Consider the following 17,819-nt stretch of genomic DNA (forward strand, 5'->3'; position numbering starts at 1 on the left):
GTGGCGTAGAAGAGGTAAGCATTTCCATAACCCTTAGGCGTAAGCAGCAACAGCAAATCCAGGAGCTGTGCACCATCTTCGTGCCAATGTTTTCAGCCACCCCAGGATGGACAGAACAGGCATACCACTCCATTGACACAGGTGATACTTGCCCAATTAGAGCCCAACCTTACTGGATGGCTCCTCAAGCCAAAACTGCAATAGAAAGGGAGATCAAGGAAATGTTACAGATGGGTATAATCTGCCCCTCTGAGAGTGCATGGGCCTCTCCAGTGGTTCTGGTTCCCAAACCAGATGGGGGAATCCGCTTTTGCATGCACTACTGTAAGCTAAATGCTGTAACTCGCCCAGAGAACTATCCAATGCCACGCACAGATGAGCTACTGGAACAACTGGGACATGCCCAAACTAAGGGGTATTGGCAAGTGCCGCTAGATGACCCAGCCAAAGAAAGACCAGCCTTCATCACCCATGTAGGGCTGTATGAATTTAATGTGCTCCCTTTTGGACTTCGAAATGCACCTGTCACGTTCCAGATACTGGAAGATAACCTTCTGGCTGGATTTGGGGAATTTGCAGTCACCTACCTTGACGATGTGGCTATATTCTCAGATTCATGGGCAGAACACCTGGAACACCTCCAAGCTGTCTTCCAGAGCATAAGGGAGACAGGATTAAACGTTAAGGCCAAAAAATGTTAAATAGGCCTAAACAGGGTAACGTACCTTGGACACCAGGTTGGTCAAGGAACTATCAACCCCTTACAGGCTAAAGTAAATGCTATCGAAAATTGGCCTGTTTCCTAAACCTCCAGGAAGAAATCCCAGCTGGTGTGGACCCAATCTAAACCAGGCTGGCCAGCACCGTTTGTGATTTGGGGTGTGTGTGACAAATGAAAGAGGGGAGGGTAGCTCCTTTTTATGGACAACCAGCCTCTCCCCATGTACGGAGGTGCTACGTGCTCTATAGCGCCCTTTGCAAGAAGAGCATCTGCTTCTTGTTGGACAATGCACTGTTGGGAAGAGTCCCATGAAAGCGTCCTGGGGGAGGGGTGATCAGGGTGAAATCAAGAAGTTCTATGGAGTATCCATGATGGATGATCTCCAGTATCCAATGGTCCATGGTGATCTTGCCCCAATTGTGGACGAACAGGGCAAGACGGCCCTGAAAGACAACACGGGGCGCTACGGGTGGCAATGGGGAAGGTTCACAGTTCTCGACCAATGCGTCACAACTGGGGTTTTGGTTGTTGGTGGGAGAGAGTCGAGGAGGTGGCTGTGGCTGAGACTCGGAAACACTGCCACTGGGACCCTGCTGCCTGCATGGGGCATCCTGTTATTGTTGGTAGTAGGCCAGGTAGGGCACGTGTGGGCGGGGACAGAACTGTTGGCGCTGTTGCCTGCTCCATGGAGCTGGGGTATACATCCCTATGGATTGCAACATGTCCCTGGAGTCCTTCAATGAGCGAAGGGACTCGTCCGTCTTTGCACAGAACATTTTGTCCTCTTCAAAGGAGAGGTCCTCGATAGTAGTTTTGACCTCCTGAGGAAAGCCGGATGACTGTAGCCACGAGTCACAGTGCATGACTATTCCTATCGCAAGGGATGAGAGGATGTGTCTGCCACATCAACCGCTGCTTAGAGGCCCATCTTGCTAACTAGGCATTCCCACATCCACCAGCACCTGAAATTGCTGCTGTTGTCTGGTGGCAGTCTGTCCCAGAACTCTGCTAGCCGTGCATCGTTATTAATATATTTGGCTAGCAGAGCCTGATAGTTCATTATGCAAAATTGCAAGGCTGCCGAGGAACACACCTTTCTCCCCAACAGGTCCATATATTTAGCCGCGCAGTCTGCACGTGTCAATTTCTGCAGATGCTGGCGTGCCAATTCAGCTGCCGGGTGGATGACAAGAGAGCTGGGGGGTAAGCTGGGAGAAAAGAAAATCTGCCCCCAGAAAAAATACCTCCGCTCTGCCCTCTTAGGAGTGGGGGCACATGAGGCGGGGCATGTCACACTGCCTGCGCTGGACTGAGAATGGCCTCGTTAATACTGAGTGCAACTCTAGATGGTCCCTGAGGCTGGAGAATGCCCAGGAGCTGGTGTTGGCTAATCCTGAACCTCCTCCAGTTGTATCCCCAGGTCCACTGCCATTCTCTGTAGCAGGTCTTGATACTGCCAGTGATCGTCCAGCGGAGACAGGGAGGGAGGAATCAGCGCCTTGTCTGGCGAAGATGAAGCGGCACTTTTTAAAAGGATGAAATTGCATGACATAATGCTGCTTGAAACTGGACCCTCAGTCTGTGAACCTGCAGTTTTACAGCAGGCAATATCAATTCCTTCTTCCAGTGAGTCAGTAATATACAAAATATGAATCCTAAGAGAACCCCAGGAGAGACAAAGTGGATGCAACTGTCAACAACAAAAGGTCCAGAGGACACAGAAGTGGTAAAATTTGCATGAGATTCCACCAAGAATAGATGTAAGAAGCCAGTATCATAACTACAGCATGTTATAAAAGCATTACCTACCAAGCCTTCTTACCAGCCATGTTCTGACAAATTCAACCCTGTTACTACTACTCATTCAACACTTATAAGGTAATAAAAGCAAATCTAGAATCAGGATCTGGGTGTCATTTGGATCCAAGATAAGGATACCTACCTGAAAGTATGATAGTGATGTTCAGCACAATGACTATGCCACAGAACAAGCCAACCCTGAAAGTGGTCCATGCTGGTGCAGGCTGTAAATAGAACAATAGTTGGCTTAAGGGCAGAATACTAATTTATCTCCAATGCACATTAATTTTCAGAATAAATGTCAAACCAATTAATATAGCATTCTAACTTACGTTCTAATACCTCCTTCCCCTGTAAGATGAAGTTTCTTAAATCCTATAAGTACAACATAGCACCAGCCAAGAGCATTATGCAACGTCAGAACAGAGAGCCCAAGTGTATTAATTAATGCCTTCTGAGAAATTTGCCAGGTCTTTACATCAGCATTCCAACACAGAAGAGCATGGCCAGAACTATCTATACTAACAGTAAGTTTGAAAGGCTAAAATTTATTTCCCCATATTATTCACCTCTCTACCATTACCTTGCCTTAATACATTAGCACTTGCAATGCCATTTCCAAATCTTCTGAGACTAACGTAGATTACCTTTTCTAAGCACCAAATAATTTAAGGTGCTGGTCATCTCTAATGACAGGTATAAACACCCATTTCAATATATTTGCACTTTTACATTCTGCTGGGAGGGTTGAAATGTAATTTGATACATCAGCTAATCTGAGAGGAAAACAGGAATTATGGAACTTAAATTCTCACCTGAGCAGCTCCCAAGGGTGGGACACGTAAACGCTTCATGGCCTTCTGTCTGTCTCCATCTTCTAACTCATTGGTCACCACCGTCTATGGGCATAAATCACAAGAATTTAATGCAGGGTCTACCCAGTGAAAGAAAAAGTGGCAGAGTGATGACATATTACACATCAATTACATCATTATTATGAATTACTCTTATCACTGTAATTTCACATAGTGAAAGTTAACAGCTGAAGCCAATGTACACACAAACCCACAAATTACAAGTGACTAATGCCAGAAATTAGTGGTTCTTTCAAATCAATTAATAGTTGCATTGGCAATTAAAGCATTTATTCACAACACAAAAATAACAGGAGTACTTGTGGCACCTTAGAGACTAACAAATTTATTAGAGCATAAGCTTTCGTGGGCTACAACCCACTTCTTCGGATGCATAAGGTGGGTTGTAGCCCACGAAAGCTTATGCTCTAATAAATTTGTTAGTCTCTAAGGTGCCACAAGTACTCCTGTTATTTTTGCGGATACAGACTAACACGGCTGCTACTCTGAAACCATTCACAACACAGTACAGGAGCTCAGGGTTATTACTGGTGAAGGGAGAGAAGAGCATTGTTTCTCTACATAAAATGGAAGTAATACACAGTTCAGCATTCTCTACCTCTGTTTCAGAGATGAGCTGGTTGATTTTCTTGCAAGTATAGAATGGTGCCACCTCCACATGGGCCACCCGCCAATCTGCACCCCGGGGTGTCTCCAGGATCTTGTCATGCTTCTTCAGGATCTTACGGAATCCTGTGAAGTTCAGGTTCTAGAGAGAAGAAAAATAAAACATTATTTTTTAGTCTCAGCTAACAATGAAGAACGTTGAAATCTGGTAATATTCCAGTGATAGAGAAAGAACAGCCAATAAGGGTTGTTAATTAGAGAACCTTTTGGATAAATATTTCAGGAGGGTTGTTTGGTCTACAGAGCTATTAAATAAAGGAATAAAAAATACTTATTCAAAAAATAATAGTAAGACTGTGTGGATGGAGGGCATGAAAAACATGAAATTATTTGTAGAGAACTTCTAAAGTCTAATACTTATTCAGTCTCATGATAGTAATGTATGCAATACCAGCAGCTATTAAAATAGAGTTAATCAAAAAGACAATGTATATTCAGAGAATAGGGTTGTGTCGATACCATCCAATATACTCATTCGCACAGATGTTTCAAAGGTTCTAAAGCAGTAGATGATCTGAGAGTGCTAACCCAAACACAGAATTACACCTTTTTTTTTTTGCTTAGAAATGAAACAGATGTTTATATATAAAACAAGAACACAATTAAGAGAAAATCTCTAGAAGAAAAGTGATCACAATTAACTATAATAAAAAAGCATGAGATAAAGTGGACTAGACACAGAAGAATATGAACATAACACACTGAACCTTGTGGAACATAAATTTTTTACTCTGCAAAGTGAAGTTGCTGCCACCTCTCCTTCCTTAACCAAACGGGCAACCTTCTGGATGAAAATTCAATGTAGATAGCTGAGCTTTTGCTATACTGAACACTTTTCCTACAGTAATTTTGATTCTGATTATCTGTTTGTACGGTCTCAGGTAACAGTAGCTCATTCAAGTATGTCCTGTGTACCATATCAGTTTGTCTATATACTGACAGTTGTTATGATGAGCTCTTAACCAAAATTTATACATGCAGAAAGTTGAAAGAGGGTCATTTTGTAAGAACAAAGTTGCTTTTAGCTTCATCCTCTTATCCAGGCACCCACTGCCCAGGCATCACACCTACTTGTCTTTTGGGGATTTTTTCTTCTCTCTTTTGGATAGGGAAGGCTACTGATTCCTAGTTCCTTCATTTTAAAACCAAGATTGAACACATTAATACTAGAGAATACACAGCAATACAGTGTAACACACTCAATAAGATATATCTTTGTCAAGAAAAATTAGAAAGCATTTTATATGTCATGGCAATTAAATCCAGCCAAGTGTGTTCCTAGAAAGGATTTTGCCTTATGTGAATAGAAAACAAGTCTGAGTCTGAAGTCAAAGGGAGCTGAGAGTATTCGGGATCTTTTCAAGATCAGGCCCACAGTGATTACTTGAAAAAAAGAGGGTTAATATCGGAGATATGTGTAAGCCCAGATTCATTAGTTTATATATTTTTTAATACATAGTAATGGAAAAGCTCATTATAGCAACTGGGAGTAGACTGAAGACTGCTATGATCAAGCATATTTGAAATACTGTGGTATCTAACTATGCAAAGAAATCACCAACAGCACTTCATGTTCTGTTCAGTTTATTCAGCCTAATATTAGCTATACAGATAGACAAGAAAGGAATTATATTTTTTTGTTTATAAAAACTAGCCCATGGACTAGATTTGAAAGAAAAATACAGAGAATGGCAGAATTCAATGCCTTTGGGAGCGGCTCCAACTAATCTGCTGAAATGATTTTCAATCTAATTATGCCTGGAGTGATTTAATATCAGACCCCCATTGTGCAGTAGGTAAGGAAGGGACAGGGAGATGGGAATAGGAAGCCAATGCATTAATGATTTGCATTACCGCAGACAAGAGAGACTTTAATTACTTTCTATTGGAAAAATCCAGCGTTTCACCCCTGGGACAGCAGAGCCTTGTTTTATAAAGTTGAAATGAAAAAATGTAACAAAATGATAATTTTGGTCACAGATTTTACTGTTGCCCTGAACTGACTAATGTTATTTGCTGGTGTGAGTAATTAGCATATCTCAGGTAGAACAGCCCAATATTTTTACATCATGTACCCTAGAGTTCTTCTTGCAGGGGAGCTTCCTCTTCTGACAGCAAAAGTTCCATGATTCCAAAGCTGTGCGCTAAAGAAGTTAAACATTGCTAAATGGTAGTTTCAATGAAGGACTTTTGCAGTTGATACAAATACAAAAGCAAAAACTCAGAGAAATAATTTACTTAGCCTGAAATTCTGTATTTTGCTTACTACTGAAGATAATCTTGTTTTTGAATAGAAGCTCTCTCCTCCAAACTCAGCTTCTATTACTACTAGATACTAAAGTGAAGTCCATAAGCCTAAATTTTATATCAGTTTGCCAACATATAAATGACTAATACCACAAAACCACAATGCCGACTTACATTATGCAATATTATGCAAAATCAACGTAGGATGAGGGAACGGGCTCAGAGAGAAAGTGCTTGCTTGTATGTAAATATCTGTTAATTAGAAAATTCAGGATCACATGCAGGTCAAATACATGTAGGTTTCACTAGGATATATTGATGTTTTTAGCCTTGCCATTCTTCCACCATAACAGTGGATTTTAATATGCCCTCCTATATCTTGCTCACTAGGTTATTTTCTCAATTTGCTCTTTTCAGCAACCCATTATCTTTGTGCTGCTGCACTGTGTAAAGCCATTGCTTTCTATGATGAATTCAAACAGTTTGTGGCTATTAATTTCAAGCTTTCCCCTTTTATGTTCACATTCTCATATCTATTCCTCTATTAGTGAGATCTAAGTGGTAGTTTTACTATTTGGGTCATGACCTTGTTTTTTAATTGAGGAACCTTTGATGATAAATGTTTGGCTGATGCCCACACATAACTGGGCAGTTAAAATTACTCCATGGGTATGCATCCTGCAGTTTTAAGTAGCGTTAGAATTGGTGCATGAATTTTGTTGTTGTTGTTCTACTGCAGTCTGTAAAAGATACCTACTGTTTCATCTTATTTTTTCCTTCTTTGTAACCCAACTCAAAAAGCTTCACCACTACACAAACAGAGAGAGAATTGTAAATATATTTGACAAAATGCCACCCTCCTTCACCTCACGTTCTATTTCTTCTATGCAGATTAATACAGTCTACGTTAACATTCCAATTATGAGATTCTTCCCACATGGTTTCATTTATGCCTAAGCAGATAACTGCCATAACTTATTAACTCACCTAGTGCTTACCACACTGCCTGTGTTTGTGTTCAGATGCTTTTTCATACACGTACTCTTTGTCCTTTGGTTTAAAACAATTTCATCTTTTTTCCCCTCACTTTCCAACCTGGTATAAAACCCTCAAAGATGCCCTGCCAGTTTTGGATGCAGATGGGTCTGCATAAGTGGAGACTTCCAAATCCAAACAGGCTCAGAGACTATACCAATGTTTAGTGAATGTAAAATTATCTTCTTTGACACACTTACTAGTTGCTCTCTACTATCAGTGACTCCTTCCTTCCTTCCTGACTGGTACCTAAAGCCTTTCCAAGGAATCATTTGCACTGTCCTCATCTTACCAGGCCACAGAAGTGATTCCTGATAATAAAGTCCAAGAGCCTAGTATTCTTCTTTAAAAAGAAATAAAAGGAAAAAGTGGCCAACATGGCTTCACCAGGAAGTGAACAAAGATCTGAGGTTACTCTATCTACTTCAGGGTTGTGAACTAGCTGCTATTGCTGTGTGGGGAAATAGAGCAGGGGGGGCTTCTTTTTGATAGCCAGAGCTTTGAATCTGTGGGCCCCGAAATAAAGCCTCCAACAGAGATCTGTTATGCTGATGGCCTTTACACAGAGTAGGGCAGGCCTAAAGCCTGAACTAGACTAAAACTACACAGTTTTCTGCCAAACTCGGTCAAGGATCATGACCAGAGGAGGGTGGGGCAAGGAGGTAAAGAATAAAAAAGCCCCAGCAGCAGCACTAATGAAATATGTTCATGGCTAATGAAACATAATAACCGCTTGTGTGAAGCAATAGGTAACTTTAGCTAAATGCAAACTGACTCATGCAGCTTCTCCTTTGCGTGATCTGTGACCCACTCCGTGATTCCAGCTATCTGCAAAAATAGCCAATCATAGATCCTCTTTAGGCGTCCCATGGAACCCCCCCCCCCCAATCTTTAACCAAAAGACCCCGGAAAATAACGTGTCTTGAGAAATGTACCCAAACTGGTGCCAAGTACCACCCCTGGGGAAAACCACTTCTCGGAAAAATTAATAAGGAAGGTACCGGGGGGGGTAACTGACCCCGACCCTACTTTCTTAACTTGCGGTTTGGGGGAGGGACTAACCACAACCCTAATTTCTTAACTCATGACTATTGTTTGTACTTTGCTTGCTGTTTGAAGAAATAAAGCAGCCTGCGAGCTGCTGCTCGGGGTGTCAGTCTTCGGACTGCACCCCAGTGCACTGGTATGTATGTCAATAAACTGGCCTCAGGCTTGAGTCTTTGAACTAAAATAACTGCGTGGGGGTCTTTGACCACAACAGCTGTAAGTAACTGAGTGCTTCCAGTAGTACTAGAAGCCTGTATCAGCTTATAGGCCAATCTGCAGCTTGCTTTAACACTAGTTGGACCAAGATTTTCCAACCTGGGAACCTAAAGTAAAGCAATTCAATCCATGTTTAGGGATCTAAATACATTGTCTAATTTTGGGAAATGCTGAGTACCAGCAAACCCACTGAAGTCTAGGGGAGCTGCAAATCCTCAGAAAAAAATCAAACTACTAAAGCCTCGTCTATACTATGGAACTTCACAAAGTAATTCCCAATGGTGGGATTCTGTTTGGTAAAATTCCCTAGCATAAAGTCTGCCTTATTTAGGTGACTATACAAGGATGTAGGTGCTTTCCTTTAGGAACCCAAGTTTGAACATTCTAGTTAAGTTCACAGGCTAAAAAAAAAGTGGTTATGAAATTTTCAGTGTCACACATATTACATACAATATGACACTTTAAGCAGTAAAGTGGTAAAGTAAAAAAACCCACCAATTAAATTAAATTAAATTATTGGAACACAAACCAGTCTCTGTAACCATTACAATCCCATTTTTCAGTACTAGAAATCTAAATATGTCTAAGATTTAATTCTTTTATACTTGCCTCCAGGCTAACAATTTTTATGCCAAGTTGCATCCCATAGAATTTAACAGAAAAGTTAGAAACTCTTGAAAATGTGAGTTTTAAAAGAGAAAATGTTGATGCGTCAGCTACAGTGAGGTGAATGACACTACTATGATAACACAAAGAAGAAACAATGTATAAGCAGCCTCATGCTTCTTTCCAATTTTAAGGTATAACAGTTTCTTTCCAGATTCTCAAATCTGGCTTTACATAGAACAGAACATGAACAAGTATATGGCCTCAAAGTTATAGTAGTGATCTATTTACTCTCCCATTCTCAGTCTCAACATTCTGTCCTCTGATTGCAACGAGATGAAGCAATCCAATCAACAAGAATGATATGAACACTTAGGGCCCATGGGAAAACTGTGCCCTTCTTTTCTTCGTACCTGATAGTTCTGCAGTAAGATGAGGCTGAGGTAGAACTCGCTGAAGGCCAGTTTTAGGTCTCTGATGTTTCTATGCTGAACACGCTCCTCGTGGGACAGGTGGAAGACTGCCTTTCTGCGCTGCCGCACTGTGGTAAGACCATTAGTTTCTTTCTGTGCATCCAAAGATGACTGTAGTTCATTCTGAAGGGTAGCGGACCTGCGCTGAGCTTCTGCAAGCTTTTCTGTTAGCAAGGAAAAGGAACTGTCAAATACCACAAATGGAGTGGGTAGCAACTTGTCTATGAAGGCTGAAATACCTTACTAGCATTGTGTATATCGCCAAGTGCTTTTGTAGGGACAGGCTGCTGAGTGGAAGCATTAACTGTGTGACTTAGGGCTTGTGTACATGAGAAGTTACTGCATGGCAAGCCAGGGAGTGAATCTACAGTGCACTAGGCTTGTCACTCTGTACAGTCACACACTGGCTTGTTGTACAGTAACTTGCTGTGTAGAAGTAGCCCTTACACCACTAATCCCTAAAATTCAATAAATATAGAAATAAATAAGGTTGCATTTCTTTTCAATGATTTTACAAGTATTTTATAACCAATTATAACTCAAAAATCCCAAGAAACTGGTAAATATTATCCACTTTTTACAGGTGGGCCAACAGAGAAGTTAAATGACTTTCCCTTGATTATTCATCACAGCAATAACAGAACTAGGAAGGGTACCCAGGTCTCCTGACTTCCGGTCCTGTGCTTTAACTTCTAGACAATGCTCCCTCCAGGAACACAAATATTTGCCACTGACAAAAGGAATCCCAGCTGGCATAGCCTATCCTGACCTCTACCCATAAATGTGTGCATTTATAGCCCCTATCAGTCAAAACTCCTGACATGGTGTCAGGGCCGGCTCCAGCTTTTTTGCAGCCCCAAGCAGCGAAGAGGGAAAAAAACCAAAAAAGCCGCGATCGGCAGCTGCTCTACCACGCTGCTTCATTCTTTGGCGGCAATTCGGCGGCCAGTCCTTCCCTCCGAGAGGGACTGAGGGACCCGCCACCGAATTGCCGCCAAAGACCCAGACGTGCCGCCCCTTTCCATGGGCCGCCCCAAGCACCTGCTTGTTGCGCTGGTGCCTGGAGTCGGCCCTGCATGGTGTTATTCCAGCATTGTAGCTGGAGGCAGGCAGCAATCTGCCTTCCTATCCTTCCTGCAAAGAAAGATCACCTTGATCGATCAGTTCATCAGCCCACACAGAGAGTGTGCCGGTCACAACATGTCATTTGTGTTGTTCTAGCCAGTCCTTCAGCCACTCACTGGCTAGGCTGTCAGTGGCACCAGACCCCCAACTGACCGTGTACTGCAGCCCAGAACCCCTGAGCAATCTGCCAGTCTCAGCCTCCCAAGGAGCTGGGCAGAAGCGTGCCACCGCGCCCAACATACAAAAGCAAGATACCGCATAAAATACCAAACTGATTTATAAGATACCAATGGTTTTCTCTTGTCAAGAGAGTGACATCAAACATCCTTAGGGTGGCAGAGTAAGATGCTTTTGCTTATTTGTTCTCACATCCTAAGAAGGCATTAAGCAACACTCATAACAAGAACAAAAGCTTGTTAGCTAATATTATAAAACCTGACATCAGTCGGTAAGGCACTTTTGGTTTCTTTGCACCCGTTGCTGGACAGGAAAACGTAATGTTTCACATGGTCATAAAGAAATCAAAGAAAAAAAAATGGGGTTAAATTGATCTGATGTATGAAAGCGCTCAGAAGATAAATGTTACTTTCATCAAGTTACATGCAACAGACAAATGTGGCTTTTACTGTGATGAGAGGCTATGATACCAACACGTGCAACAGTTTAAAAATACAAACAGTCTACAACCGGACGAATCAGAAACTGGACCCAGTAATGTGGTCATATAGTTCTCCCTTCCCTGCAATTCAGGGTCACACTCTGTAGCACATTACTCACTGCTCCTAGGCCTATTTTTAGAAGAGTCTTTTGGCAGGCCTCAATGCACCACCACTAAATAAAGTTGCCTCCCCTTCCCCCCATTTCTGTGCAACCACTCACCAATGACTTACTTCTTTACACACTCAGTTTCAACTTTACTGCACCTGTTGCTGGTAAACACTGAGGAGCCAGGGGATTGGTATGTACCCTCAACAAAACACTGAAATCGATGACAAACAAAGTGCAGACAAATGCACAAAGTAAACTACAACAGGATTTTCACCTATAGTCTCTTACAACTGTAGTAATACAAGAGGTCACTTCTAACAGCAAGTACATAAATTTGAGATGGAAATATTTTCATGTTAATTGTGCCCCCTTTAGTGATTGTACAATTAGGCATCTGCTATGAGGCTATTCCACAATCCATTAGCTCTCGGTCCGTTTTTTCTAATATTCAACCTAAATTTTCTCTTTAATATTAATGTTATACCCTCCTGTACCATGCAAAGTTTCTCTCTGCATTAATCTTCAAATCTCTGGAGTGTTATTTCTGCCTTTAGTCAGTTTCAGTTATTGTAGCTATTCTAAATCTTGCTTCACTCAATCCCACTAGCCCTCTCACTCACTTTTATAGTTCCTTTGAAATGCCTCCCCTTTGTAAACACCTTTCTAGTATTGAAAAGCCCAGAACTATGTGCCATGAAAAATCATTACACTTTTCTGAAAAGATCACTAAAACCTGTGACAACCATGTTAAATTAGAGGAAACAATACCAGACGAGGCTGAAGCTTCTACATCAGTCTCCTATTAGAGTTCATTCTGAAGGTACAAAGGATGTCTGTGCCACATGTGTTATTGACTACTCCTTTGTTATGGAAGGTAAATGTGAAACATCTTTACCCACTACTCAGGGAGGGAATGCAGCCCTCAGCAAGTGAAATCTATAAGTATGTTATAGTTCAGATAATGCTCAAAATACCAGTCGACAGACCTTATACAATCTTCCTAGACGCCCATCAATTTGCTAATTATCAGCTTGTCTCAATTGTTTCCTTCCTAGGCAAAGTTACTAAGATGGTGACGAAGGTACTCTTGCAGAATCTAATTTTAGGCAATACTCTAGACTCTTACATGGAGAAATCAGTTATCATACTAGTGGGATTTCTCCTTATGGCCACAAACAGTAGACCAACCACCATGTTTATTCTAGTGTATCAGCTATTTTCAACACAGCCTGATAGCCATCAGGAACTGTTAACCCATCTGCATGACGTGGCAGGAGACGATTGACACAAGCTGATAATTAGCAAATTGATGGGTGTCTAGGAAGATTGTATAGGGTCTATCAACTGGTATTTTGAGCATTATCTGAACTATAACATCTATAAATTTCACCAAAAACCTTCACACATGCGTAAGACTTCATGCTTCCCTTTCTCCTTTTACATTCCTGTTAAATCATTGGCTGATATCATGAGATGCCATAGGCTCAACTATTAAAGTACTGATGTCACAGCTATAAGCAGCCTTTTGCTATTGAGTGCAGAGACTCTGCTGCCCCAATATCCAGACAAAGCAAACATGTGGTCCAACAATCCCTTGCTCCAACTTAGACCAATGAGATGGACACAAAGTTAGTAGGAAGGGGAAACTGCTTTGAAATGTACCAAAATTAGTAAACAGCCTAGATACTCAACTGCAACACTAGTCAGAAACATCAGTCTCCATCTGGAAGGAAGACTGCTCCCTCTCCTTAGATGCAGTGATTCATGCCTTGGTTGGTTGGACTACAGTAATGTCCTCAACCCAAGGACTGACCATGGAAAGTAAATGGAGATTACAGCTCATCGAACATGCAGTAAGTTCTCGCTTTAAAAAGAGCATTTCACACTGCTTTTTTGCACACAGCACTTATTCCTCAAATTCAATTCTGGATTTAATATCAAGTCCTGGTCCAAAATACCTTTAGAACTATCTCTGTCTACATAAATACTACAAGAAAGGGCACAGTAGCTGCAAGTACCTAGGAAGAATCCCTTGGGAGCAAGGAATTTTCATTGGAAGTCCAAATTCCCATCTTCTTGCACTGTTTCATACAGCAGCAGACCAGGATGAATTAAATGTCTTTTCAATTTGAGGATGCAATACAAGACACCTCTTTGGAAAGGCTTTCCCTTCAACAGAAACAGTGACCAGTCTACTGGCAAGTTTTCTTCCCTCCCTACATAAACCTTTCTAAAGATGAGGTATGGAATATCACCTTACCAAGGGAGGAGCAAAGAAAGTACTCCTAATTTGGATAACAACCTTGAATTCTAGGTATTTCACACCTAAATACGGTGATTGTTACTCTACAAATACTCATATCACAGAAACCGCCAACCCTGTCCATATTTGAGTAATCTTATTAGTGAAATATAATGAAAAAAATCTCTACTCAGAATACAAGGGGGACATCCTGGATCTACCCAACTGTCTCTTGGAACAGTTTCAGTGATTAGGACTTTGCAAAGGCTAAAGTCACGGTAAAGAAACTTGAGCATTATCTTTCTGAAAAAACTGCTGTTCCCAGAGCTCTTGGATGTCCACACTAGAGCTCTTACCATGAGCTAATTGTTTGCCAATTAACTCAAAGTAGTTTTACGTTTGTAAAAGGCTAAATGTCATCTAAAATGTCACATCTTAAAATGCTTGCTCCAGGTTAAAATAAAACTAGTGAAGACAAGTCCAATGACAGCTGAGGTACATTACAAGAGCCAAGAAAGCGAAAGCTGAACTATTAGGAGGAAGGAATTTTTAGTCAGACTCTTATTAAAGCTGTTTATTTTTGTTAACACCTATTTCACTTAAATGACTAAATGCCATTTTGAATAAAAATGCCTTTATTAAATATAAAAAACCCTTTTAATATGAGCTCTAACATCTTAATTTAAGACACACCTCAGATCACCCAGTGGTCCTCCCAAATTGTACACTATTTAAGGTAAAAGAAGTAGGAAACCCCCCTGAAGAGCTGAGATTACAAGCCTCCCTTCTTTATATATGTAATAAAGAAACAAAAAAGAGCACAAGCCCAATTTCTCAAAAATCCTTTGCAAATCACTTAATAGTGCTTGGAAAATTCTGCTTTGTTGAAGATGATATCTAGCCTCTTTGCATTTTTATTCTGGGAGCCCATGAAAGGCTGTAGGGATTTAAATAACCCAGCAATGAATCTTACACCTTATTAAAATACCATTTTATTACTTTGACGTACAGAATGAAAATAAGGCAAAATATATTATGTTGCTATTGCTCTTTAAATCATCTACAGAATGCAAACCACAAAAGGCACATGCAAAGCACAAAATAAATCAATTTTTTAACCTGCAGTAAGCCTTGCCAAAGTCCTTGGTGGAACTGCATTCTTTTTTGCAACACACAGTATGACTTCAACTTTGTTGCTTTTAGTGACTTCTAAACAATTTGCTACACAGGAGGTCAGAAAAAGCACATATTTAGAAACTGAAAACAGCCTCCAGGAGTTTACTGCACACTACATGCCCTGGTGTCCACTGACTGCAGAACCAAAGTGAAATCTCAGTGGCAAAGGTTGAAGAGAAAAGTGATACCTTCTGGGGCAACTGCCAAATTCTGTTTCCATCAATCACATTCTTAGACTCACCCATTACTTCCTGACTTGGCACAAGAGCTCTCAAAAAGACAGGTTGACTGCTATCCATCTGTATGTGTATCACTGCTTATGCAACTAGATACTCTATACAAACAGAAGGTTGGGGGAGAGGGGCCAGCAACCAGGCCATGGGTAAGAGGTCTGCAGTAAAGAGCAAGCCAACAAATCCTCCTCTAGAGAGTGATCAAGAAGCATTCTCTGAAGACAGCTTCCATGCAGTCAGGTGAAGGGTCCCAAAGTTCAGGTGGCGTAAACAGCCCTGGTCCTGTGATATCAGGTCCAGGCAGAGTGGGAGCAGTAGCAGAGGTACTACTGATAAGTCTACAGTGTGCCAAACCTGTGCCAGGGCAGCCATGCTGGGGCCATAAGAATAATTCTCGCCTGGTCCCACTTGATTTTCAGAAGGATCTTGTGAACGAGAACTGCAGGAAATGCGTAGAATAGGAGCTCTGTCCACTGAAGCAGCAAGGCAGCTGAAAGTGAATCCAGGCTGTGCCGGTGCAGCAAGCAAAACTGATGGCATTTCCTGTTCTGCTTGGTTGCGTACAGGTCTACCTGGGAGATGAACCTGGTGATCTCTGGGTGAAGGGACCACTCATAATAAGAGGAGAAACATCTGCTGAGTGATTGGCTAAGGCGTTCCAGGTTCCCGGAAGATGGGAAGCCTCAAGGTGGATGGAGTGCTGCACACAGAATTCCCAGACGGATGGCCTCCTGACACAGGGCAGAGGAGCATGCTCCTCCCTGCTTGCTGATGTAGAATATGGCCGCGGTGTTGTCCATCGGTACTTGTACTACTTTGCCTGTGATCTGGGGGAGAAACACTTGGCAAACTAAGTATCAGAGGGGTAGCTGTGTTAATCTGGATCTGTAAAAAGCAACAGAGAGTCCTGTGGCACCTTTAAGACTAACAGATGTATTTGAGCATAGGCTTTCGTGGGTGAATGCCACTGGAGCATAAGCTTTTCGTGGGTGGATGCATCCGACGAAGTGGGCATTCACCCACGAAAGCTTATGCTCCAATACATCTGTTAGTCTTAAAGGTGCCACAGGACTCTCTGTTGCTTTAGGCAAACTAAGTGCACCGCTCTGAGCTCCCTGTCATTTATGTACAGGAGGAGCTCTTCCTGGGACCACAGGCCCCGTGTCCTGAAGAGATCAAGATGGCCTCCCCAACCTATGTCTGAAGCGTCCGACACTAGGGACACTGACAGCTGGGCGGGGGTGGGTGGGCAACAAAGGGGACACCCCCATTGCTGACCGGAGGTCCTTCCACCAGTCGAGGGAGGCAAGGACCGGGGCTGGAACACAAAGCACCAAGTCCAAGTGGTGCCTGTTTGGTGAGCTAACCACGTCTGCACAAGTCTGAGGCACAGCCCTGCATGCCGTACTATGTAAGTGCACGTGGCCAAGTGTCCCAGGAGCTTGCGGCAAATCCAGGTTTTTGTGATTGGTTGAGCCATGACCCTGGATATCAGGTCCGACATTGTCTGGAATCGAGCCTCTGGAAGAAACACTCTGGCCTACGTTGAGTCTAGCACTGTCTTGATAAACTGTATTCTCCGTACTGGAATGAGAGTAAACATTTGTGCGTTTATCAACAGGCCCGGTGCTTGGAAGGTGGTTTGGACCAGGGTGATGTTGTTCTTTACTAGAGCCTCTGAGTGACCCTCAATCAGTCAGTCATTGAGGTATGGGTAGACTTGAATGCCTTGTCTTCTGAGGCACGCCACTACCACGGCCATACATTTTGTAAAAACCCAGGGGGCTGCGGACAGGCCAAATGGGAGAAAGGTGAATTGATAATGAGTCTGGTTTACTATAAACCTGAGGAATCTTCTGTGGCCATGGAAGATGGAGATATGAAAGTAAGCATCCTTCAAGTTGAGTGCAGTGTACTAGTCACCTGGATCTAGGGAGGGGATAATGGAGGCCAGGGAGACCACGTGGAACCTCAGTTTATTGAGCTATCTGTTGAGGCGAAGCAGGTCCAGGATGAGGCGAAGACCCCCTTTGGCCTTTGGGATTAGAAAATATAGGGAGTAAAACTCCTTCCCTCTCAAGTTTTGAAGCACCTCTTCCACAGCCCCAACCCATTTGAGGGTTTGCATCTCCTGGGCTAGGAGTTGCTCGTGAGAAGGGTCCCTGAAGAGGGACGGGGATGGAAGATGGGAGGCAGGGATGGATGAAAACAGAAGGGTATAACCATTCACCATTATATTTAACAACCAGCTGTCCAGTGTAATGAGGGACCACACCAGGCTGAAGTAGGAAAGTCAGTCCAAAAACAACAGGGAGGAGGAGGAAGAAGCCTGTACCAGAGGAGGGGCTTCTTCCTCTTCTTCAGGCTCAGTTACCTCCATGGGGCTCACATCCTGTGTATCAGTACCAGAGTCCAGTGCCAAGTGGTGTGGGAGCCCACCTCTTGGAAACAACCGAGTATGCCTGGTGGGATGACAGACCCTGTACCAGGGGAAACCCCCATGAGTTCCAGAATGGCCATTGCATAGGCCACTGTCCATCTGGCCAGTTACCAGCAGGTGGACCCACTCTGGGGTCCGACAGCATGTAA

General features: G+C 42.6%; 1 protein-coding gene across 2 annotated transcripts in view; it reads right to left on the reverse strand.

Annotated features, from left to right (window-relative positions):
• Positions 1–17,819, reverse strand: part of XPR1 (xenotropic and polytropic retrovirus receptor 1) — a 238,074-nt gene that overhangs the window by 60,235 nt on the left and 160,020 nt on the right. For both annotated transcript variants that reach the window (XM_065409103.1, XM_065409102.1), the window contains exons 4-7: positions 9,627–9,850; positions 3,995–4,144; positions 3,337–3,420; positions 2,664–2,745 (exon numbers count right to left, since the gene is read on the reverse strand). In XM_065409103.1, coding sequence (XP_065265175.1) covers positions 2,664–2,745; positions 3,337–3,420; positions 3,995–4,144; positions 9,627–9,850 — 540 coding nt within the window. The remainder of the gene's footprint in view (positions 1–2,663; positions 2,746–3,336; positions 3,421–3,994; positions 4,145–9,626; positions 9,851–17,819) is intronic.

This window comes from Emys orbicularis, chromosome 8 (assembly GCF_028017835.1).
Source record: "Emys orbicularis isolate rEmyOrb1 chromosome 8, rEmyOrb1.hap1, whole genome shotgun sequence".
NCBI classification, from domain to species: Eukaryota; Metazoa; Chordata; order Testudines; family Emydidae; genus Emys; species Emys orbicularis.